At 44.9% G+C, this 22,489-nt stretch overlaps 3 protein-coding genes across 6 annotated transcripts; 1 reads left to right on the top strand and 2 right to left on the bottom strand.

The window, feature by feature from the left end:
• Positions 1-5,085: 5,085 nt before the first annotated feature.
• Positions 5,086-6,572, bottom strand: ndufaf8 (NADH:ubiquinone oxidoreductase complex assembly factor 8). The gene is made up of 3 exons (XM_042706787.1): positions 6,268-6,572; positions 6,048-6,158; positions 5,086-5,410 (listed from the first exon to the last, which is right to left on the bottom strand). Exons 1-3 carry the CDS (start codon positions 6,346-6,348, stop codon positions 5,390-5,392), a joined length of 213 nt encoding a protein of 70 aa, XP_042562721.1. The 5' UTR covers positions 6,349-6,572; the 3' UTR covers positions 5,086-5,389.
• A 130-nt stretch (positions 6,573-6,702) lies between these two features.
• Positions 6,703-15,250, top strand: tepsin (TEPSIN adaptor related protein complex 4 accessory protein). 2 transcript variants are annotated; one of them, XM_042706783.1, is made up of 13 exons: positions 6,703-6,810; positions 7,179-7,251; positions 7,433-7,524; positions 7,843-7,936; positions 8,080-8,147; positions 8,613-8,694; positions 9,596-9,652; positions 9,877-10,071; positions 11,312-11,501; positions 11,875-11,988; positions 12,286-12,364; positions 12,640-12,774; positions 13,054-15,250. In XM_042706783.1, the coding sequence occupies exons 1-13, from the start codon at positions 6,772-6,774 to the stop codon at positions 13,807-13,809; spliced, it is 1,974 nt and encodes a 657-aa protein (XP_042562717.1). In that variant the 5' UTR covers positions 6,703-6,771; the 3' UTR covers positions 13,810-15,250. The 2 variants fall into 2 exon arrangements, with proteins under 2 accessions (XP_042562717.1, XP_042562716.1); XM_042706782.1 differs by having other exon boundaries at positions 6,704-6,810; positions 9,596-9,664.
• A 105-nt stretch (positions 15,251-15,355) lies between these two features.
• On the bottom strand, positions 15,356-21,953 carry si:dkey-21c1.1 (protein FAM104A-like). 3 transcript variants are annotated; one of them, XM_042706784.1, is made up of 4 exons: positions 21,655-21,951; positions 20,521-20,622; positions 19,150-19,264; positions 15,356-18,506 (listed from the first exon to the last, which is right to left on the bottom strand). In XM_042706784.1, the coding sequence occupies exons 2-4, from the start codon at positions 20,535-20,537 to the stop codon at positions 18,255-18,257; spliced, it is 384 nt and encodes a 127-aa protein (XP_042562718.1). In that variant the 5' UTR covers positions 20,538-20,622; positions 21,655-21,951; the 3' UTR covers positions 15,356-18,254. The 3 variants fall into 3 exon arrangements, with proteins under 3 accessions (XP_042562718.1, XP_042562719.1, XP_042562720.1); XM_042706785.1 differs by lacking the exon at positions 21,655-21,951 and adding an exon at positions 21,010-21,622; XM_042706786.1 differs by lacking the exon at positions 20,521-20,622 and having other exon boundaries at positions 21,655-21,953.
• Between the last annotated feature and the right edge of the window lie 536 nt (positions 21,954-22,489).

Here is a 22,489-nt window from a genome sequence, read left to right as displayed (position 1 = left end):
CAACCAGGACGCCGAGGACCCCGGCGGGGTCGGTGCCCCGGGCGGTGGTGGTGCCGCCGTCGGAGCAGGCGGAGCCCTGAAGCCCCAGCCGGTGAAGAACGGCGGGAGGGACCTGAAGGTGAACAAGGACGAAGGGCTCACCCAGAGCGAGGAGGAGGAGGAGGAGGAGAAGAAGAAGAAGAGGAGGAGGCTTGTCGGAGGGGAGGGCAGCCCGGGGGTGAGGAAAGCTGCCCCTGCTCGGGACAACAACAACAACAACAGCAGGGACCAGGCAGGGATGGACCTGAAGAGGCGCAGGAGGAACGTGAAGCCCTGGGGAGGAGACCTAGGAGGAGGAGGAGGAGGTGAGGCGGGGGTGCCCAGGCTGGAGGCGCTGCTGGAGATGGGGCCCCAGGACCTCCATGTTGCCCTGGAGACGCAGCTGCTGGGGGAGACGCTGGTGCGCACGCGCCAGATAAAAGAGAGCCAGGGGAAGGAGGAGTAGGAGTGTGAGGTTACACACACACACACACACACACACACACACACACACACACATACACACACACACACAAATATATATATACACACACAGAAATACTGTCAGTAATCTGCCTTAACTTTGTACAGGATTGTCACATAGTCTGTATGACTGAAAAACATACTCTGAGACATAGGAAGTTAAAGTGAGACATTAATGGCCTTTAGTCTGTCATCTCTTCAGACACACACACACACACACACACACACACACACACACAAACACACACACACACACTCCTATACGTGGGAACAGTCACGCACAAGTGCAAACTTGCACACACACACACCATTCATTTTCTCAGTTGTGTATTGCCTGCCTTTTCTCCTCTATTGCTGCCAGAGGAGAGCTCTTGGACACGCGATGTGCTATTTTGGACCATTTAAGATCATTCCTTCCCTTGGAACCTGCTTCTGGAAACTTCCATGTTGAGCTGAAGTCCCTTGTTACAGTAAAGAACTGCCCCCACGGATACGTGTGTGTGTGGGGAAACCGATGCCTTGATCTCCAGTGACTGTCTTACTCCTTAACAGACAGAGAGAGAGGGTCATTTTTAAGGTTATTCAAAAAACCTGAATGTTTCTCTCTTTTTTTTTTTTTCATGAGCTTTGCCTGCTGTTGTGTTTTCACGATCCATCTGTAGCGGTTATGGCCAGTTGGCTCTTGGTGTGTCTTTGATCCTGCCAGAGACCCCCCCCCCCTCTCTCTGTGGGTTCAGGGGGCTCAGGAGGCTAATTCTTTTTCTCAGCTAATATCCCATGATTCCACTCTCACCAGCATAGAGCCGCTTCAGTGCCCTTAGCCCCGTGCGTTGTACCCATAGTGCCTCTCTAGTTGCCTAGTTACCCTGCCTGGTCATCGGCCACTACTGACCGTAATCTCCCCTGAGGTTCAGGAGAGAGAATCTTTGTGAAATAAATGGGGGGTGGGATGTCTTGTCTTCATGATCAGGTGTCTCCAGCAGCTCCGTCTCATCCCAGCCTCTCTCTTCCTGGTGGAATCCACGCCATGGGCAAGTAACTGTGTTTGAGTGGGTCGGCTGTTGACAGGACAGAGTATGAAAGAGACTGCTATCCAGATTGGGCCTTCGCAACTCTTCTGTTCCTGCTATAACCGCAGCACACCAATCTTGGTCAGCCTTTGGAGGAAACGCTGAGTGTCAAATGTGCTTTTTATGTTTGTTTGTTTGTTTGTTTGTTTGTTTGTTTTGTCTGAAGAGAATCCAGCGTGACACTGGGGTGGTTTTTAAAGAACATCTCTAACCCAGGTCTGGAGGGACCAGTACAGTGGTGTGGTTTTTAAAGAACATCTCTAATCCAGGTCTGCAGGGACCAGTACAGTGGTGTGGTTTTTAAAGAACATCTCTAATCCAGGTCTGCAGGGACCAGTACAGTTATGTGGTTTTAAAGAGGACCACTAACCCAGGCCTTCAGGGACCAATAGTAGGTCAGGTTTAGTCTGAGCACTAGTCCTGGTCCAGTAGACTCTCATTAAGGGTAAACGGTGTAGGCCCAAACTCCAGTGGATTGCACCAAGGTATTGATATCAGGAGCCCTCTGCCCATATGACATGCACCTATATAGGCAGAGGCCCACAAATACCAACAATTCACTTGTACTTTTAGCTTAACATGACATTCTTGTCAGATAAATGGTGAGATGCTTACATTGTTTTCTGCTGTTTGCTGTACATTGAATCATATTGGCATCTCAGGCAAGTGTTTGTTATCTATTGGGTCCATATTTTCCGACAGTATCGGGCCCATAATCTGATTGTATGCTTTAAATGTTAAAGGTCAGAGGTCAGAGGTTAAAGGTGAACTTCTTTTGTGACATGCCCCCACAAGAGTAGACCAGGGCTGTGCAGGAGCTGAGAGCACTCTGGAAAAGTTCCGGCAAAGGTTATTTAGTAAAGTATAACTATAGGACGCTGAAGATCATGTGTATACTATAATAATTAAATTAAGATCCAAAGGGTGTTGTTTTTGTTTGCGAAATATTTTTGTAATATATATATTTTTTATTTATTGTATTCATGTCTTTGTTGCCATTCTTTAGTGTCTATGCAAGGGCTTGTTGTTTTCCCTCCCCGTAACACAAACGTACACAAGCAAACGGGAGCAGTTTAAGGACTGCCCTGCAGCTGCTAAAGGAATGGCACTTTGTTGTCCTCTGGTGTTCACAGTGGTTTTGTATGTGTGTTTGAGATTATTTGTGGTTTTTGTATGTTTTTCTACAGGTAGCGTTTTAAGTTTATTTTATTTTCGCATGTAAACTATAGTGTCCATTTCTTCCTGGTGGATCATTTTTTTTTCTTCTCCTGTTTTTAAGAGAATACAGATATGGAGAACACAAAGCGGTTCTAAACAGACCTAGCACCAGTTTATTGTACGTTCACAGAGAACAGCAGAGATCGGTTCTTATTTATTTAATCCCCCCCCCCCCCCCCCCCCTTTTCCTATCCTCTGTGTGAACCCCCGTCATCTCTCATTCCATTCATCTTTCTAGTTGCATTTTTCCCTTCTAGAGTGCCTTGATGTTGAAGCACTTGCCACCAGCATTCCATACACGGGGTGCGGGAGAGGGGGTGTTATTTTGTTACACCCAACTTTAATAGGACCCGTGCCTCCTTCTCCCTCGCACCCTTGCGTCCATGTTTCATCTCTGCCTCCATCTTTTTTTTTTTGTATGTGCGGATTACAGTTTTGGTTTCCAGTGTTTCTACGGTGCGTCGCCCGGCCCCGTTGGTTTGCTGAGGATGAACTACCATTCCGGTCTAGCAGTGAGAATTTTACTGTCCGTTTCTATACGCAAATTGATGTAAAACATTTTGTAAGACCATCATTTTAACTTGAGCTGGATTTATTTTCGAAATGATATCTTGAAGTGATTTTCTTTGCTTTCATGTGCTGTAAAAAGGAAATAAAAGTTCATATATCCAAGTCTGCTCAACGTGTGGCTGACTAACAACTATATAGTTCGTAAAATCATTTCTGCCTTTAGTATACTAGCGACACAAATCCATGAAATGTCTCTTTAACTTCTGAAGCTCTGCCGTCACATTTTTATATTACATTGCCAGTGTTAAATGAACCAGTTATAAATGTGTGTGATGGGATACACAGCCACTCATTTTACACCCTCATTAGGCGTTCAGTGTGTGTGAGACAATGCTGGACTGGGCTGACGAAGGCTTAGTCATCATTAATAAGATATAATTGCTCATGAACCAACATGATTAGTGTCCCTGATACTCTTGTAAATTTTATTTCCTAATGGTGCTTTTTGGCCCTTTTTTATAACGTTTTACAGTCCTTATTTATGGAACCTAGGGGAAAGCAATCAATCAGGCCAATCGATTCCCAGTTTGCAGTAAAGTAGCGTGTGCAGAATCTGCACCTTTCTGGAGACTGGTGTCGGCAGACGTCTGCCCTCACCCTCTCCCGCAGTTAAAAGCGTGCTTGGGCAGCGTCCAAGGTGAGCATTTCTCTAATGACCAGACCATATTCATTAACACCTCTCTCGGCTCTGACACGGTGTGAAACGGTACCACATGAGTTACATAAAGGACTTTTCCGCCACACTTTAGTCCCGGCGCGGGCCAGACAGAGAGCGGGGGTAACACAGGAACTCCCCCCGCGTTCCCCTGAGACGTGGTGCGCTGGTCGCTTTTTCCTGCGTCATAAATGAAGATTTATACAGTAGCGCCCGTTGCCAGGCCAAGACGTGAAGAGTTGTTGACTTTCTCTTTATTTTGTACATACCAGTGCACCTAGATCATGTTAAGTGTTAGGGAAAAACATAAAGAATCAGAGTTGAGCCTATAAATGATTTGTAAATGCATTATGCATGAACACATCATAGGTACTTAAAATGTCCCAATTGTAAAGTGACATAGGTCAAACGCAAATGACAGAATCCAGGCATATATTTTTTTTATGTTTTGTAAATCGTCTTGATTCAGACAGCTTTTAATAAACAACATTAAAATGCTCCGTTATGCTGTATGAAAACACTAATACGTGTATTCCCGCTACAATTTACCCTAATGGCAGATTTGTACGACCTGCTTTATCCCGGCATCGTTAAAGGCAGGCTTCGTGGCTCCTATGTCAATTAGCTTTACTCTAATGAGGAACTGGGGTTTCTCTGTGAGGGTGTCAGTGATTGGGCATCGGGGAGGTGGTGAGTGCACTGTGCTACTCAAGAACCCCCCCCACCCCCCCCCCCACCCCTTACACACACTGTCACCTCCCCTCCCCTCCCCTCCCCTCCCTCCAACAAAAGAGCCACATTTTAATGTCTGCAGTCTTTCAGGCCAAGTGGAGTGGACCCCGGCCAGTGGCGGCACATAAAAAAAGGGAGCTGGGCTTTCATGTCTCCCTGGGCACATTGTACACACTTCATATCTCACTCGGCCCAACCTCTCTCTCACCTTCTCCAGAGGCCTCTTAGACAAATGAACACGTCTGGATCACATTAGGCTGCCTTGCTTTCATCTACCAACCCAGGCTCCCGGGAGATTTGTCACAAAGGGGTGCGAGATGACAGAAACACACAAGACACTTCAGGAGAAAAATAAACACATGTATTTACAAAATGGTGGGTAATGTTGGTCCATAATGACTTCAGAACACTCGGTTGATACACAAATCTGAATCCTTGAGTGAACCCTTATGAAGGTAGTTACAAAGACATTCCCATATTTGATGGACTCTCCATATCTCTGAGCATATGTAAATAGTAATACCAAAGTGCTTGTCAAGTAGGGGACCTTCTTCAAACACAGTAGTATTTTAAGCTTGAGACTTCAAAGTATATCTTGAGGAGCGCTGGTTTTTGGATTAGGAGAAGCTTCAATACCCAGATGCTATTTCCCAGCTTTCTTTGCCTATAAATACAACAACAACAACCTGTTAGAAAGAGGGTGACCAGATGGAAACAGACCAAATGTAGGACGAGTAGTACATGTGTGGTACCAACGCTGAGAGGTAACCTAGAACTTTGATATAATGTGTATCTAACTCAATAAAAAAAAGATTTGTAGTCTGGCTTTCGGCTGACAAACACCTATACTGTAGAGTTGATTCTCTTCTTTGCCACTGGATGAAGGCCAGGCTTTTAGAAAAGGGCTATTGCATAGAGTAGAAACTATGCCGCAACGTCATAACCGACTCATGTGCCGGGCGGGAAAAAGACTCGGAGGGGGACACCTGGCCACCCTAGTAATAAACACACAAACTGGGTCCAGTTTATAATTCGTAATGGTCTGAAGGTTTTCAATAAGACATGCATGAATCTGTATATGTTTGCATGCATCTGTATCAAACCAGTCGACAGAAATGCAGTAGTTCAGACGGGTTGTTTGAAAAGTCTAAACTAAGTAACTAACTAACTAACTAATATGAACGATTCTATCCATCAACTTATACATGCCGGGCATTGTTAACTCTCCGTAAATCCAACCACGCCCCTCGGCAGCACAGAGCTCATTCTGACAACTTCAAGAGACATATGGGGAACCTTACCGATGACACAAAGCACGTCTTCAGCGCTTCAAACTCTTTCACACACAGGTCTCTCTTCAATTCCTGTTTCCCTACAGTTGTCGCTGTCACACATTTGCCGTATGCAGTTGCCTGTGTGATCACATAACAGAGGTGTAGAAATAACGCAACAGTTTATTTTCCTAAACATAAACCACACTATAGGTATTAAAGTAAATCTTGCTGAGGATTTCAATGTTACCTCTACTGCACACTGGGCAAGTAGCTCGGGGAACAGCCTCATTCGCGCTCGGCTGCGCGTCCAAGCATTTGTCCCTGACATTTCGAGTCAATTCTAAATCGTATGTCTAAAACGTACCGCGGTATGGTCGTGTATTTCTGACAATGCAAAAACAACACTACCGAGTGAATGGGCTTACACAGAATGAATCAGTCAGCCCGCAAACCTGTCATTATACCACTGTTCTACTATTTATTTCAGAGATTCACCCTTGTTGTGATTCATGCGAGGCGCCATCTTGGAGTGGTGACCTATGACCTTGCAAACGCAATTCTCATATCCAAACATGATTTGCCAACGACACGTCTATCCGGGACTTGGGAGAGGATCGCCCCTACGCAAAACCACTATACCAATGAGAATACAGGAATGCAAAATCTGCTGAATCTAGTTGGTTCGTGGAATAAAGGTTCCGCCTCTCTTGACTATGGGAAACACACATACGGAATTTGAGAATGCTAAATCATGGCAACCCTGCTAGAGCGACTTGCTTTTCTTCAGAAAGTATGTACCCTTTAGCTTTGCATTTAATTGAGCTGTATGTTGATCTTGCCGACTGTTGTTTTCCGAGACGTTTAATAAATAAAACGACCGGTTGTTAATTTTGTATGAGGATACAGTAGCTAGCTACCATAAGAAACCCAGCCCATCATCATACTGTGTACTGTATGTTGTTTCTCAAACATAATCACCATCAATATTGACGTTGTAACCCATTCCTGTGCATTTCTCTGTTTGAGTATAACTTGTGTTCTGGTTATCTGTACGGTGGCACCGCCCGTGTTGGTGCCACTGAGCGAGGAAATAGATAGTCTTCAGGTCAGTGGGTATCATGAGTCACCAGACTGATGGTCCAGGTCGTTTGTGTTCAGGTGCCAACTTTAATGAAGGCTACGTCTGACGACGACACACCCTGTCCAGGCTACCTCTTTGAAGAAATCGGAAGTATCCTTGAAACAAATCAGCTTTTACTATCTGGCTTCAATCAGCAAGTGGCCTACTTGGCCATATATGTTCGATCACAGTGATTCAATTCAGTGTTACGGGACCCAGCTGATACACGATAAGTAAGACGGGGGTGGGCGCTGTTACTGAAGGAGCTGCCCTTAACTTATTGAAAACACAGAAATCTCCCATGAGTCTGTCGGCTACTGCCAGTGTCTGCTGGAGTACCTGCTGGAGCGGCTACAAGTCCAGTCGTGTCCGGTGAAAATAAAGGTGAGCATGCAGACTGTATTGGACCTCAGAATGGATTCATCACCAACACCCTCGCAACTTATGAAACCGCTCCAGTGGTTGCTGGACTTCCTTTGGGGAGAGTACAGGAAGTAGTTGATGGTGTGACGATGTTATATACATTGTATTCATCAGTAGAGACCTTTCTACAAAACAACATGTAGTATTATACAGATACAGTTTGTGTGCTCCCAGGGAGTCCTACCCATTACCTTGTTATTGGGCCGCTTGGTCCCCCAGTTGAGCTACGTCATTGCAGTCGTGATCATCACTGTGACACATTACCACTCACCTCTCCAGGTCCTGAAGATCTTGCTGCACCTTTGTGGCCATGGACCCCCTCACCTAGTCACAGAGCTGCGACGCAACGCCACCTTCATCCAGGAGGTGATCGGTGAGTGTATCTCCCTCAGTCATCAGATGAGCCCCTGACACCAAGCCAAAGGTCACGGGAACAGATTGATCCGTAGTCGCCGTTGTGTGGCCTGACCTGAGTGCCTGTTAAGTTCTGCTCTGCTCTGTTCTGTTCTGTCTTAGCCTTCAGTGGTCCTCCAGATCCCATCCACGGCAATGCTCCCTATCAGAGAGCCAGAGCTGCAGCTCGGGTAGGGTACAGATTTCTGCTAATATCACGTGTGTGTGTGTGTGTGTGTGTGTGTGTGTGTGTGTGTGTGTGTGTGTGTGTGTGTGTGTGTGTGTGTGTGTGTGTGTGTGTGTGTGTGTGTGTGTGTGTGTGTGTGTGTGTGTGTGCACTTTATGTACTTTCTATATTCTCAGAATCAGAACTTTGTGTGTCACATACATTTCAACCCTTTGCTCATCCTAGTGCTGTCTGGCAAAAGGGTGTTGAGATTTGAGCTCAGCAGCCAATCAAATGTACACACCCCTTCCGTGTTTGTGAAGCAACACATTGGTTGGCTGCAGTGGTGTATGGCTCCCGATGAGAATTTCCATGAATTCATCGAAAACTGTAATGGATTATAATCAAGGACTGCACCTTTAACAATGTCTCTCCTAACCACGCCGGTATATTTACGGTTAGGTTTTGGTTTATCTGTTGTGCTCTGCAGAATTTGGCCAGTTTGCTGTTTACAGATTCTGTGTCCCCTGACTCGGGCCTGTCTCCCTGCAGAGCGGTCACGGCAACCACGGGTGAGTCAGCCGGATTCTATTAAGTCTGAGCGGTGACCGAGGGCACCGCGTTCCTGTGTTGTGCCGCTGTGATGTCTTCGCTTCGTTTGCTTCTTGTTTGTGCATGCTTTCCATGATGGGGTCGAAGTTAGACGCACCTTTTCAAGTTGCTGTTTCGTCGCAGCTTTTTGTGTATTGCCCTTAAATCTCTTGGCTGAGACGGCACACAAGCATGAGTCTAAAGCGTCTCATCTAACTGGTGTGGCCAAAGAAAGGGAATACTTTATGAGCGCTACTGCATATGGTGCAGACAAGGATAGCTTTCAGACGGGCACAGTGTCCTGAGACATGTACCAGTTTACGATCAATGTGTCATCACCCTGTTAGAGAAACAGACAGATTTGATCAAGAATCAAACAAAATCAAAGAATCAAAACAATCATTTTGGCATACCGCCGAGGACATATGTTAGGTTGTTTGTTTGTTTTTTTACAAACATTGTCCTCAAAAAATAAATAAATGGAAACTGTGATGCCGCATCCATCTTGGAGCGTTAGTTCCAGGAAGATCTGTTTGAATGTAATGTAATGTCAGTGGCACTTTCACGAAGCACCCAACACAATGGCACTGACTTTTGTCAAACCATTGAGTTATGTTTGCTGCGGGCTGCCGGTTTTCTGTAATCTGCCTTATTGTCTGCATCATCTGATGTCTGTAATCTGTAATCTGCCCTATTGTCTGCATCATCTGATGTCGGTCTGCTGACTGTCACTGTAGCGGGGTCTTATGACTCCAATTACTTCCACTTTTAGCCAGGCTATTCAATTAGCTCAGGATCTCTTGCCCAGCCAAGATCATTTGTTTTTGGCATTTCCAAATTATCCATCTTTATTTCCGATCCCCCCCTCCCTGCCCCCTGAAGGAATGGGCTCCGAATCATCTCCGCGATCTGGCATGCAGGGATTCGGCTACAGCCCCGGTAAGCCATCTGGTAAGCCCTTAAACTTCCATCAAGTAGTTTTATTTTTATAATCATACATTTGATTGTGTTAAGGTGATAGTATAAACATTGTAGATAGTACGCATTTGTGATAGTATAAAGACGTTAGTGGCGTGATTTGATTTGTCTTTACTCAGTAGTCCATATGGTCTTAAAACGAGTTCTGTGCCAACAGTGTTTCACGTAAACGTCCATCCTTTCAGTGTTAGGCGGGGGCACCTTCCTGGATAAGATCCAGAAGGCAGCTGAAGTGGTGGCCAGTGCAGTCATGCCCCCCTCCGAGCTGCCCGGCATCCGTCTGCAGGACAACCACTACCGCGCGGTGGTGGCGCCCTCTGGTGTGGTGGAGGTGGCAGTGCCAGCGTGTGCCTACAGCGTGCCCTCTCACAGCCACAGAGGTGAGACCCGCATCATCACGCACTCCATCAAGACTTCAGAGTTCAGTTTTTATGCTTATGATTAAGGTTACCATTAACATGGCCACACACACAAACATACATAAATGCTCTCTCTCTCTGTCACACACACACACACACACACACACACACACACACACACACACACACACACACACACACATAAATACGCACATATACCCCACAGCCATAGTGGTGAGCCACACAAAGGTAAAGGTTGGTTACCATGCTAAGGTTAAAGGTGCAGTCCTCGATTATAACCATATACAATCTTTGTCAAATGTAGTGAACTGAGTGCACTCTGAAACGCTCATGCACAGTGCAGGCTCTCTAAAGCTCTCTTAAAGCTCTCTTAAGTGCCTTGAGACAATTTAATTGTTTTGGCGCTATATAAATAAAATTGAATTGAATTGAATTAAATGGGAAACAGAGACAGGGGCTCAGACCGGGCCTTACACTCTTCCAGCCAATCCCCAGCGTCTCCTCAGGAGCCCAGAGGGGAGGGTGTGTTTAGCTCAAATATCAACAACCTTTTGCCAGGATCGAGGAGTGCACCTTTAAGGTTACCATGGACGTGTCCAGGCTTTGCTTTGCAATGTAAACGGTCCCAAAGATGTTGTCATTTGAATATGTCAAGATAATGGATTGCATTGAAATGCTCTGTTTGTAGCTGCCTTAGAGATGCTTGAAGGGTATTGGCTCTAGTTCCTTCTGTCTTACTACTTCTGTTTCTTTCTGACACCCCCCCCCCACATACACACACACACACCCACACACAGACACACAGACACACAGACACACAGACACCTCACCTCTTTTTGTGCCTCTCTCTGTCTCAGTCATACTTCATGCCGCTCTAAAAACACAGACTCACTAATATTGTTCTCCTTTTCTTCATATTACCGTCTCTTTCCCCTCTTTTCTTTATATCTCTCGCTCTCTCTCTCCCTCTCTTGTCTTTATATTATTCTCTCTCTCTCTCTCTCTTGTCTTTATATTACTCTCTCTCTCTCTCCCTCCCTCTCTTGTCTTTATATTACTCTCTCTCTCTTGTCTTTATATTACTCTGTCTCTCTCTCTCCCTCTCTTGTCTTTATATTACTCTTTCTCTTTCTCTCTCCCTCTCTCATCTTTATATTACCGCCTCTCTCTCTCTCTCTCTCCCTCTCTCGTCTCTACATAACAGTCTCTCTGTCTCTGTGCCCTGTCTGTCTGTCTGCAGTGACGCTCAGGTGTCCCGGTCAGGTGGGCGGGGGCTGGGAGGAGAATGACAGCGGCCACAGCTCCTCCCCCAACTCCTCTCAGGAGAACGTCGACGCCAGCAGGGCCTCGCTGGACGCCAGCAGCAAGTCAGGGGGCACCACCAGCAGCCAATCAGCCGCCAGCCGCGAGAGCGGCGACCTATCAGAACGGTGGGTGTTGACATGACCAACCCCTCTTCTTGGTTGCTCCACTTCAAATGTTTTACAGTAAAACACTTGACTTATTCTCTGAAGTCATGTCCTTGTAAGTGACCCTAGAGTTCAGTGCTGTGGCAACAACCTCTATAGAAAATTCATGGAGATTTTGTACTCTCTGTATGCACAAACACAGGGAGGATAACCTTACCAAATGAGGTTCATCGGTTCCCATATTATGTTTATTTATCGATAAACATTTTGTGTGTGTTCAAATTTGGCGTGTAAAATTGGGGCCACTTGATAGCAAATTTCCGGGATGCTTTCTGTTGCCAGTCCGCCCCTGAGCACGAGTAAAATGACTGACTGGAATGGTGTCTGTTCACAGTGTGGAAGCCATGCAGCTGGGCGACTGTGGCCAGGAGATGGCGCTCATCACCAGTCTAACGGAGGGCTCCAAAGTCTTTCTGTCCAGAGAGGAGAGTCAGCACTTCATCAAAGAGTCAGTCACTCCTTGCTCTCGGCCTGTTGTCTCCTGTTATCTCTGTCTGGTTGCCTGTTGTTTGTGAGACTGTCCACTGAACCACAGTGAGACACTGAGAAAGATATAGTATGAAGAAAAATCAATGTTTACATTTGTTAACACTCAGCCACTTAGTGTAGTGGCCAGACTTTGACTGTAGGTTCCATGTATTTGGGCCTGTCACTTTCAGTTTGTTCTTGGTCGTAAGGTCTAAATAGTGCCTTTGGGAGGCCATTCACTCCAGTCTGTGACATTAATCCCTCCTGCTTTTCTCAGGTGTTCCACTCTGAACTGTGAGGTTGTGGTGGAGCTTCTCTGTCGAAAGCTGCAGGAGTCGACACAAACGGTTCAAATGGTAATGCTTTCGTCAAACTCTATTATTCAGTGCTATTGCAGGGCTTTAGAACACACAGCTATTACATTGCTTCAGAGCCCATAGATCAGCTGATGCTGAGGTGGTTCTTGGTCTGGATGCTGCCCATATCTGCTCTAAAGTTAGCTCAAGTCTGATCACCATCTGCCAGCAGAGGGTTATGTTTGTGGAAAATGATATATGGAGAACATCGTGGTATTTAGTGAACTCTTGAAAATGGTTTGTCATGCAAGTGCATTTCCTCCCTTGTCCACCAGAGGGCGATGTGTGCCCTGGCGTGCCTCATGTCCTCAGACCTCCTGTCTCTGGAGCAGATCTACAGCGTCACTCAGAAACGCTTGGCACAGCTGAGCCAGGGAACCCCTGGGCCTGTAACAAATAAAGCCACCAAGGTAGGACAGCCTTTATGAAATGTATTGAGTGTGTTTGTGTAACAAAAAGAACATCCACAACTGAAAGATGTTTATAGTAGAATGCTAAGATACGGTAAAATAAGGATAAATGTCACTGTTACTAGGAATGGTGCCAACAGAACTTATTTGTTCACTTCACAGTGTAGATATTTTCAGGCAAAGTCAATAACAGTTAGAAGAAACCCTGTTCAATAATTCAATTCATATTTTGATCAGTCATTGATAATAGTAATCAGAATGATCTTTGACCCTTCACAGCTCCTGAGGCAGTTTGAGGCTCTGTTGCGATGTCAAACGCGACACAGCCTGCCGTCCTCAGCCACAAACAGCCCCACCCTCACTGCCCAGGAACACGCCCCCAAACCCGTCCTCACCGATGACCTCCTGCTCCCCAACCCCATCCTGGGGTCCCCTGCTACCTCCAAACCTCACCTGGAACCAGAAGCTCAACAGGAACCAGAACCTTACCAGGAAGTAGAACATCACCTGGAACCAGAGCCGCATTTGAAACGAAAACCAGAACCACCAGCTGGGCCTTCATGGAGCCCTCACAGTGATCAGAACCTGGGGGAGGACCATGGAGGAGGGCCGCTAAACCACACTGAGGGGCCCCGGGAAAACCTCCCAGAGTCGGGGGATGTGGAGCTCGACACCAGGGTGGACGACCCAGACACAGGCCCTGGTGGAGAGAGGGAGACTTGCGAGGTTGTAGCCCCCGCCTCCTGTTCTCCGACTCTGGACAGACTGTCACTGTTTAATGGCATGGAGTTGGTGATCACAGTGAGGCCATCTTCACATCTCCCTGGCCTTGCCTCTGTTGACACAGAACTGCCGGTTGCCTCGACAACAGAGAACACATTGGTGGAGATAGAAGAGGCGGAACTGGAACTTGAATCAGAACTAGCTCCATCTCAACATTCTGATTCAGACAAAGACGCCAGCGTCACCCAGCCTAGTGATGACCTTGGACAAGATCGCCTACAAGTGTCTGCCTTCTCCTTTCTCAACTTATGATCCTTACTCTACATACACAATATACATTTTACCACAGAATGTGTAAATAGTATTGAAGTGAGATTCAGTTTCTTGGTATCTACAGCTAGCTTGACCTCTGAGGCCAGGCAGCATAGAAGCTGAACACTAAAGCAATGAACCGGATTTTGCACTGTTTACATCTTTTTTAAATGATGCTGCTAATCATTTCTTGTAACTTTTGATTATTCATTTTGATATTTATTTAACTCTGAAAAGGTTATCTTCATCAAAAATGTATCAGGTGTAGTTTTATTCAGGTTAGAGGTGTGTTATTTTTGTCCTGCCCTTTATTCTCAGGGTACGTGTAGATTGAGTTATTCACAAGTCCTTTAATATCAGATCACTCTTTTTAAAGGTGCAATATTCAGTTTTTTGTGCCCCCTAAAAAAAGCAATCGTTCGATAATGACATTTTGAAATCATAATTAAAAGACAGTGTTCAAATAGTTATATACTCTGTGCATCTTGGTTATGTTTCAGTCTTTTTTCATGCATGTTTAAAATCATAAATTATGAATTTGTATTTCATCATGCTTGTTATTTTTCTGTTCTAATTTTATTTTTCTATGAAATGTTTTGTAAGTCACATTGGAGAAAAGCATCTGCTAAATACCTCAACTGTAACTACATAAATAAATAAATTAGTAAATTATAATATCAGTAATAAGTATCAGGACATTTCAAATATCATCACACAAGAAATGTGATGTTTTTTTTCAGAGTTGTGTCACTATGGTATCTCTGGAAACATTTCTATGAAAGACATCTTGCACCTGTAATTATTTGTGGCCACATACTAAAGTCCTTTTTTTTTCTTTTCATTGAAAGCTGCCATTTCAGGCTTAAATGTGTGTGGAGAGGTTTTGCCTCAGGCAGAAGAGAAACGGATGTTTTTTGTGTTTCACCTAAAATTATGTTAAAGCACGGTTTCATCCTTTTGCTGCAGCTACCTCTGTTGTTTGCGGTCCTTGCATGTCTTGAGATGGTGTCCACAAGATGCCGCATCACTACTGCATCTGTTTGTGGGGTTGGTGGTACTCTGATCACTTGGTTCTAACGCACTTATTTAAAGTCTTCCGTTCTTGATGTATTCTACGTATGCAACTACTAGCACTTACAACTGGTCAATTCACCATGTTACAAGTTACAGACGAGGCCCGTATTTTATTTTTGGTAAAAAAAAAAAAAATCAATGTTTAAAGTGTGTTTGTGAGTGTTTTGCCCAGATGTGATATCAAATACTCATGTAAGTGATGTATGAGTTGTGCTTATGTTTCTCCCCGAAGAAACTGATTGATCCCTGAAGTGTTGTGTTGAATGGAGTATGTGATCTATAAAGCTGATTGAGGCTTTATCAACTTCAGCAAAAGCCATGCATTCACGTTTGTAGACCTCACGGCCATTAAACAAACCAGAGAAGATCAAAGTCTCTTTCTTAACAAATTTACATCTGACGTTAACTATGAATTGTTTAGGGAACTGTTGTAGGTATGTTGAGGGAACAAAAGTCACACAAAATCTCAAAATTAAAAACCAACATTTTAATTCTCCATAATGTAAGGAAGATCTCCAAAAAATAATTATGATCCAAAAACAAAAACAAATCTTGTATATTTGCTATTATAGTTAATGTACAATTCTGAATACGAAAAAAAAAAACATGATTGTAGTAATGAAAAAAAAACTAATCTAAAACTGATCAAGTCTTTCCTCGGTAACAGACCACAGTGTTTGAGGTTGATTTGAACAGCGAAGAGGATGGGAGAGGGGGAGGGAGGCAGTGCAGGAGAGACAGGTGTAGGCAATGGGGAGGGAGGGGGGGGGGGGGGGGGGTTGGGCGCAAGTGTCCCTCACACACACTCACGAAATGCCCATCTTTACTGTTCTCCATCCACACACAGCAACAAGTTGAGATAGTGAAGGTGCTGCATGAAGTACTTTTGTTTAAGGGGTTAGAAAACAAAAATTACACTGAGCAATACAAATGTAATTCTAAGGCATGAATGTCACTATCCCTATGCTTTTCTGTGCGCTGTTTGTTGTTTTGCATTCATGTTCTTGCTCTGGTCTTGAAAACCGTATACAAATGCAAAACAAGAAAAGCGTGCATAGAGTGGCAGTCGTGTTGAGAAAAGACTGTTTCCATCAAGCCTTGAGAATGACATTAATATCGCAGGTCAAGCTTGTCTTTCTCTCCAGGAAAAGCTGCATTGAGCACCTGTTAAGTTTTGGACCTCTGTAGAAAATTGGTCTGAACTTGCTTCTTCAGTAGTAAATGTCTTCCTCCCGATAAGAATGAGTGCATCATCTGAAGAGCCTGCTCCCCCCTCTCATTCTCCCAATCGCTCTCTCTCGCTCTCCCTCTTTCATTTTTTTTTTGTCTTTGGGAGGGGCAGAGGAGACTACACTACGCTATTTCTCCCCCACAACACCATTGCTCATTTGGAATAATGTGTTCCTGTCAACAGTGCCACCCCTACTCTATCCTAGTGAACCCTACGGAAAAATGTCTTCAAACCATATGCACTGACTAATGACACTTGCAGAGCATGACATTCCCGGGAGAATGTACACTACTTGGGACTAAACGACCAGTGGCGCGCTATATTCAGGGCCAGGCTAATCATAGAGGTGAAGTCTTGTTCATAGGGGGAATACGTGTGTGTGTGTGTGTGTGTGTGTCCTGTTACAGAGCAGAAACCCATCGACCTCGGTGCGCCTGAGTATTTCTGGATTTCTAGCTCTGTAGTCAAACCCAGTGCTAAGACGCTTTGCCCCGCGTCTACAAGTGAGTAAGGCTATTCAAGAGCGAAGTGCACACACCCCCACCCCACCCCACCCTTTTAGTACTCACCACATTTGGATCATAGGGACCCTCACAAAGACCCACCCACTCCACCCCCCCAAGGAACCAAAGTGCAGCTCACAGACTTACATCCACGCCCACCCCCCCTCCCAAACTCTTCCCCCCAGAAACAAAAAAATTATAATAAAATGAAAGTTCTGCCAGTGTTTTTGGCTTCATGGCACCTTTGACAGGAGGGTGTTTTCCCCCGGCCTGAGTGTTTAGGATATGTCTGTCTTATCTGTGCTTACTGCTCCTAGGCTGGCTCGAGAGACTAAAGTGGAACACTGCTCACACACTTACTTACTTTTTTTGTTTTGTTTTTTTCCTGTTTTTTTTTTTTCCTGAAAGCACTCCGCCAAGACACAGCTAAAAATCCCTGTTTCTCCGTTGGACAAGGGTAAACGCGTACACACACACCATCATGGATGGGAGAAAAGAAATGTCATGGCAGGGGTATCCGTGGCGGGGTCGGGGACGCAGGGGTGGGGAGGGCGGGTAACTTGAGGTTAATGAAACTGAGACTGCATGTTTGTGTGTGCTTATGAGGTGCATACAGTATTGAGTGACCTCTGTGAGGCGATTTAGCTCTTGCAGTAAAAAAAAAAAAAACACTTTGCTTGCCCAGGCCGCTCAACAGGACCATGAAGCAGGAGAACCAAAGGAACCAAACCAAAGTAGGAACCAAAGCCAATTCTTATACTGATGTTATACTTATCTTACCTGTGTATTAAGTTTCCACACACTGAGAACTACAGACCCACTGACTCAACTGTGTCTTTAGTTAAAGACGGCAGGGTTCCCAAATTAAATACTCATCAAAAAGATTCTCTCTAGAAGATTCTCTCCCTAGCTCTAGAAGATTCTCTCCCTAGCTCGAGAAGATTCTCTCCCTAGCTTGAGAAGATTCTCTCCCTAGCTTTAGAAGATTCTCTCCCTAGCTTGAGAAGATTCTCTCCCTAGCTTTAGAAGATTCTCTCCCTAGCTTTAGAAGATTCTCTCCCTAGCTTTAGAAGATTCTCTCCCTAGCTCTAGAAGATTCTCCATGCATCAAGTTTACTGGCCTGACAAAGTGGGCAAAAAATTGCTGAAAGAAACATGTAGACTTATTATTGCAAGCGTCATATTCTTTTCATGGTTCTTTTATGTAGCACCCAAGTGGATACAATGTCCAACACACACGCGCACGCGCACACACACACACACACACACACACAAACAACCAAAAAAGTCAAACCTCCCCTCTCATATATGGACATGTAAAAAACCTTAAAGGAAGTGTTGGGAGAGGAGGGGAGTGAGGGGAGATGAGGGACCAAAGTAGTCAAGCCACAGAAAGGTAGTTTGCGCACTCACACTCACTCACTCACACACACACACACACACACAATCGTTAGGGTGGTGTGTGCGGAGTGGGCCGGGGTGGATGTTGTAAGGGGTGGTGGTGGTGGTGATGGCAGGGTAGAGGTGGAAAAGTACCCATGACGTCCCTCCAGTCGGTCCTCAGGGGGCCCCGGTTACCGCTAATGCCCATGAGGAGTTGACGGGTGTGGGGTTTGGGGTGAGGGGGAACCAGGCGGTCATGTGGGGCCCGGGTGGCCCCTGGTCTTCAGGCTGGCGAAATGGGCCTCTCGCAGGACGCGGTTTATGTTGTGGTAGCTCATGGCGAGCAGCGGTTCGTCGCCCGGGTTCGATGAGCCCGTCGGGCTGCAGGGACCCTGGGTAACGCAGTTTCCCCGGCCGTCCATGCCAAAGGCGCTCATGCTGCTACTGCCACTGGCTCCCGCTAGCCTCTCTGGGCTACTGATGCCACTGCTGTCACTGCTGGAGGACTGCGCACACACACACACACACACACACACACACACACACACACACACACACACACACACACACACACACACACACACACACACACACACACACACAGACACAGACACACAGACACAGACACAAAATGGGATTTGAACGCTATTCAGTAGCAATTAGCATGTGAGGTTAAATACATTAAATGATCTACATCTGTCCAAATCCAAAGATTGCTCTTGGAATATCCATTTTTTTTTTTGTATCTACTATGTGGCAATATGGAAGGCCAGTTCACTGCCATTTAGCAGCAAGGTGAAGCTAGCCTGGTATTCCCTTACTTCCTGACTCCACTGTGTCACAGTGACTGTTGTGGACACCCTACAAATGGATGTTTCTGGCTATCCGAGGCATTATTTTGAAAGGAGATTGAACAATCAAGCCTCATAACTCCACTGGCTACTGATTGGCCAGTCAGAAATCTGATGGGCCTAGCGAGTGTTAACGGAGAGTTCCCAGACTACATTCAGAAAACGGATCTTCAATGTAGTCTTTCAGCACCAGGGGTAACTGAACGTCTCCTGTAACTCAGAAAACTCAGACTACATTTAAAAAAAAAAAAATGGTAATCTAGCGGCGCGAAGCGAGGTTACGGAGTGGCTCCCTTACCTCTGAGTCCCAGGCATCTCGCCCCAGCTCTGGGAGAAGGGCATTGCCCGCTCCAGGCCTCTTCGCCTGGGGGAGGACCTGACCGTCTTCACTGTTACAGCTTCGCCTCCGCTTCCTGTGGGGGTTTAACACACAAGCACACACAAACTTTTAATCAAAAGCGAACTCACAAGACCGTTAAAACGGAGGTGCACCTGATGGGTCAGATCCCAAGTAGACTACGCAATCCTTGACAAAGTTATGAAACCAAAACTACATTATGAAACATTATGGCACCGAAACTACTAGTTTTCTTCACAGGGGAAGGTAAGCAGAATTGTGCAAGGATTTTAGGAAAACAAACAGGTGGGTTACCACATACCAACGGATGAATGAGAAATGAAGTGAGTTTATTTCCAAACCAAGGGCCCCTTAACAAACATTAAGATATGTTACTTGAAATTAAGCAACAGTATGACAAAACAGTATGACAAGGTAGGATTTGGTACTGCTTGCTTGCCTAACAGGCTCATGTTGAATGACTGAAGGCCCACTGTCCTTTAGTATACTATATGCAAATTGCAGACACTGAACTGACTGAACCCAGTAGCCTGAACTACACACAACCACACAGAAGCCGAGCATATTTGTCAAATATCCCCCGGTATTCTTCACTTTGTTATTCCCTTAGCAACATACGCCTGAAATCCGTGCTAGGAAACAAAATGCTGTGCCTTTCAGTCATATCTGCAGAGACATGGTTGACAACGAGCCGGTCCGCCGGTGACGCCGGCTAACGCCTAAAAATAACAACATGGACGTTTAAGCACTGGACAAATTGCTTATACAACGCCGTGTACTCATCAAAGTCATAACAGAGCATAGCTCGCAGGCAGTTAACATTAGTCACCATTTACACCGCTTTGCGACTACCTTCGAATCGAAGACAATGACTCAGCTACAACGGCAAAAAAAAAAAACACCCTGACCGAGTTAACTTTATGCACAATTGGTTTATTACTACACATAAACCATACGAGCTCATTTAGGTGGGAGGCCGACTAAAATAGCATGAACAGTTAAGAGACTGGTGTACACCAAGTCACACTGCGCTTACTTGGTAAATCCGTTTTATCTGCAATCGTAGCTAGCAGCACCTCGAACTAATCGATTCGAGTACAAGAACGATCATGTTGAGTTACATCACCACCACCGTAATCCCAATTGATATTGACAGCTATTGCGTAATTCCAAGTCGATTAGCAATAAGTAACTGCCAACGAGCTAATGTTCACTAATTTATACCACAACAGGTGATGCCAAGTCGTAACTGAACAAATATATATCGTTAACGCTCGTTTTAAGACAAGGGCTGTCATGTTAATGTCTTACCTGGTTTCTGTCAACATTGGACGTACTGGTTATTTGGCAGATGGTGTTTGGAAAGACTGACAGATCACGTCGTCTTGAGAAACCGGCTCCGGGTATAACTAGCTAATGAACAAGATGGTGGAACGTATTTTCACTTGGCTATTTCCAGGAACTTGTAACACTAGTGAGCAGACGTCAGGCAACTAAATGGCAAACAAATTAAGAAATCACAAATCCTTGCTAAATGTATGTTTTTAAAACTACTCTGACAAGTTGATAAAGCACCACTTAAGATTGCATCAAAACCAAGTACACTGCTTGTGTTCAACACAGCCAATGCAGCAATATCTACGGCCTGTATGTAGCTAGCTAGCTAACTAACTAGCTTTAAGAAATGCTAACGTCAGCTGTGTTGTTTGGCGAACTGGCGTTAGCTGGCTAACTAACACGTTCGCTGGCTAACTAACACGTTCACTAGTGCCAAGTTACGTTTGTTTTCAAATAACCCACCTATTGTTTGCTGATAATGCTTAGTTGGTGCTGACTAGCACTAACAGTATCCTTCAACCCAAAGTTCACACAAAGCAACAGCAACAGAGAACCGACAGAATTTTATTTAACGACAACCTATCAATCTGGCTAGCTAGCAAACGTTATCTAACATTATCTTGGCTGCTTGTTTTGATAGTTAACTGACATGTTCCAGCTAACAGGCAGTGACTATCTGGTACTACCGCACCCATCAAATAACTTGAGACAGACCAAACCACTAACCCTAAATTTCACGGGTAGCCCATTCATCAAAAAACAACATCGAATAACCCCTGCAACAAATAATATTCCTTGATTTGCAAGCTAACGTTAGATCATTCACCATAACGGTGCTACCTATCCGCCAGCAAACGAGATATAGCGATAGCTGAGCTAGCTATCACTAGGATAACTTTCTGTAGCTTGCTAACAAAACCAGGCTAACTACAGCGAACGCACCAAATACCAACTAGCTTAGCACAGATAAGTTAGCTACCGCTAGCAAGCTAAAGACAGCTGTCCCTACTGAAATCTAACAGACCTTTCATTACAGTTACTGAACTTTCAACCCACTGTATCTCAAAAAGGCATCGTAGATATAAAACAAGAAAAAAAACACATTACGTTGAAATCATGCCGGTATCTGCATCTACTGACACTCCCGTCTGTTTGTGGTTACGTCTCGGGTCATCTGCAACTGCGACTACTGCCTTCGATCTTCCAAAATACTGACGTAATACAGTAGGTAAACCAGATGGATGGATTATCGCTGGTGTTTTTTTTACATATAAAAATAATTGTAATATGACAAATTGTGGCCTCAGAAAAATATAGCAAATCACATTAGAAAATCTCAATTTGCATCAAAGCATCACCGAATTCTACACAGGCACACACTATGCTACCCACGAGGGCTTTCGTAGCTGTGTTCTGAAAATAATACAGCATGGACGTCCCACGGTCAATACGGTGGTTTGTGAAATCCTATCCGAAACAGAATTGTTTTTGAGACTTCGCAGACTATTTATGACACGTATATTATGTTAACACTCAATCAAAATAAGGGCGCGGTGAGTTGCTACAAATATGACCCACAACTCACCTGAGAATGGTTGACCTAATATCAGTTAACGTTAAGTGGGTTGTCAAAACTTTACCAGTTGGTTATCCAACTTCTTTCACATCGAGTAAATCAAAATAAGAGGCCAAGATGACTGGTGAGTTCTGCTACCTATCTCTTTCAGCCGTTGTTTTGACTCTTTCCTAGGGATGTTTCCTATGCATGTTTCCTATGCATGTTCTACACACCTGTAGAAACGAGTTTGCTTAAATTATACTTGGTGTTTGTAGATGTAACACTTTTAGGTTACCATATCTGAAATTAACATGTTTGTTTTGATTAATGTCAGCAAACCAAGGTCAGACTAACTTATTCTGATTTTGCATTAAAGTGTGTGTA

Source organism: Clupea harengus, unplaced genomic scaffold, assembly GCF_900700415.2.
Source record: "Clupea harengus unplaced genomic scaffold, Ch_v2.0.2, whole genome shotgun sequence".
NCBI classification, from domain to species: domain Eukaryota; kingdom Metazoa; phylum Chordata; class Actinopteri; order Clupeiformes; family Clupeidae; genus Clupea; species Clupea harengus.
Note: the sequence above shows the minus strand (reverse complement) of the source record. Positions and strands in the feature narration are given on the sequence as shown.

What these genes read in the sequence shown, in the direction of transcription:
- tepsin (XM_042706782.1), top strand. Translation starts at nt 6,772, where the DNA reads ATGGCAACCCTGCTAGAGCGACTTGCTTTTCTTCAGAAA. An exon ending in GACTTGCTTTTCTTCAGAAA is followed by an intron (nt 6,811 to 7,178) that starts GTATGTACCCTT and finishes GTTTGTGTTCAG; the next exon opens with GTGCCAACTTTAATGAAGGC. An exon ending in CGTGTCCGGTGAAAATAAAG is followed by an intron (nt 7,525 to 7,842) that starts GTGAGCATGCAG and finishes TCACCTCTCCAG; the next exon opens with GTCCTGAAGATCTTGCTGCA.
- si:dkey-21c1.1 (XM_042706784.1), bottom strand. An exon ending in GAGATGCCTGGGACTCAGAG is followed by an intron (nt 18,507 to 19,149) that starts GTAAGGGAGCCA and finishes GTGTGTGCGCAG; the next exon opens with TCCTCCAGCAGTGACAGCAG.
- ndufaf8 (XM_042706787.1), bottom strand. Translation starts at nt 6,348, where the DNA reads ATGTCAGGGACAAATGCTTGGACGCGCAGCCGAGCGCGAATGAGGCTG. An exon ending in TTGCCCAGTGTGCAGTAGAG is followed by an intron (nt 6,159 to 6,267) that starts GTAACATTGAAA and finishes GTGATCACACAG; the next exon opens with GCAACTGCATACGGCAAATG. An exon ending in AGACGTGCTTTGTGTCATCG is followed by an intron (nt 5,411 to 6,047) that starts GTAAGGTTCCCC and finishes TTGTATTTATAG; the next exon opens with GCAAAGAAAGCTGGGAAATA.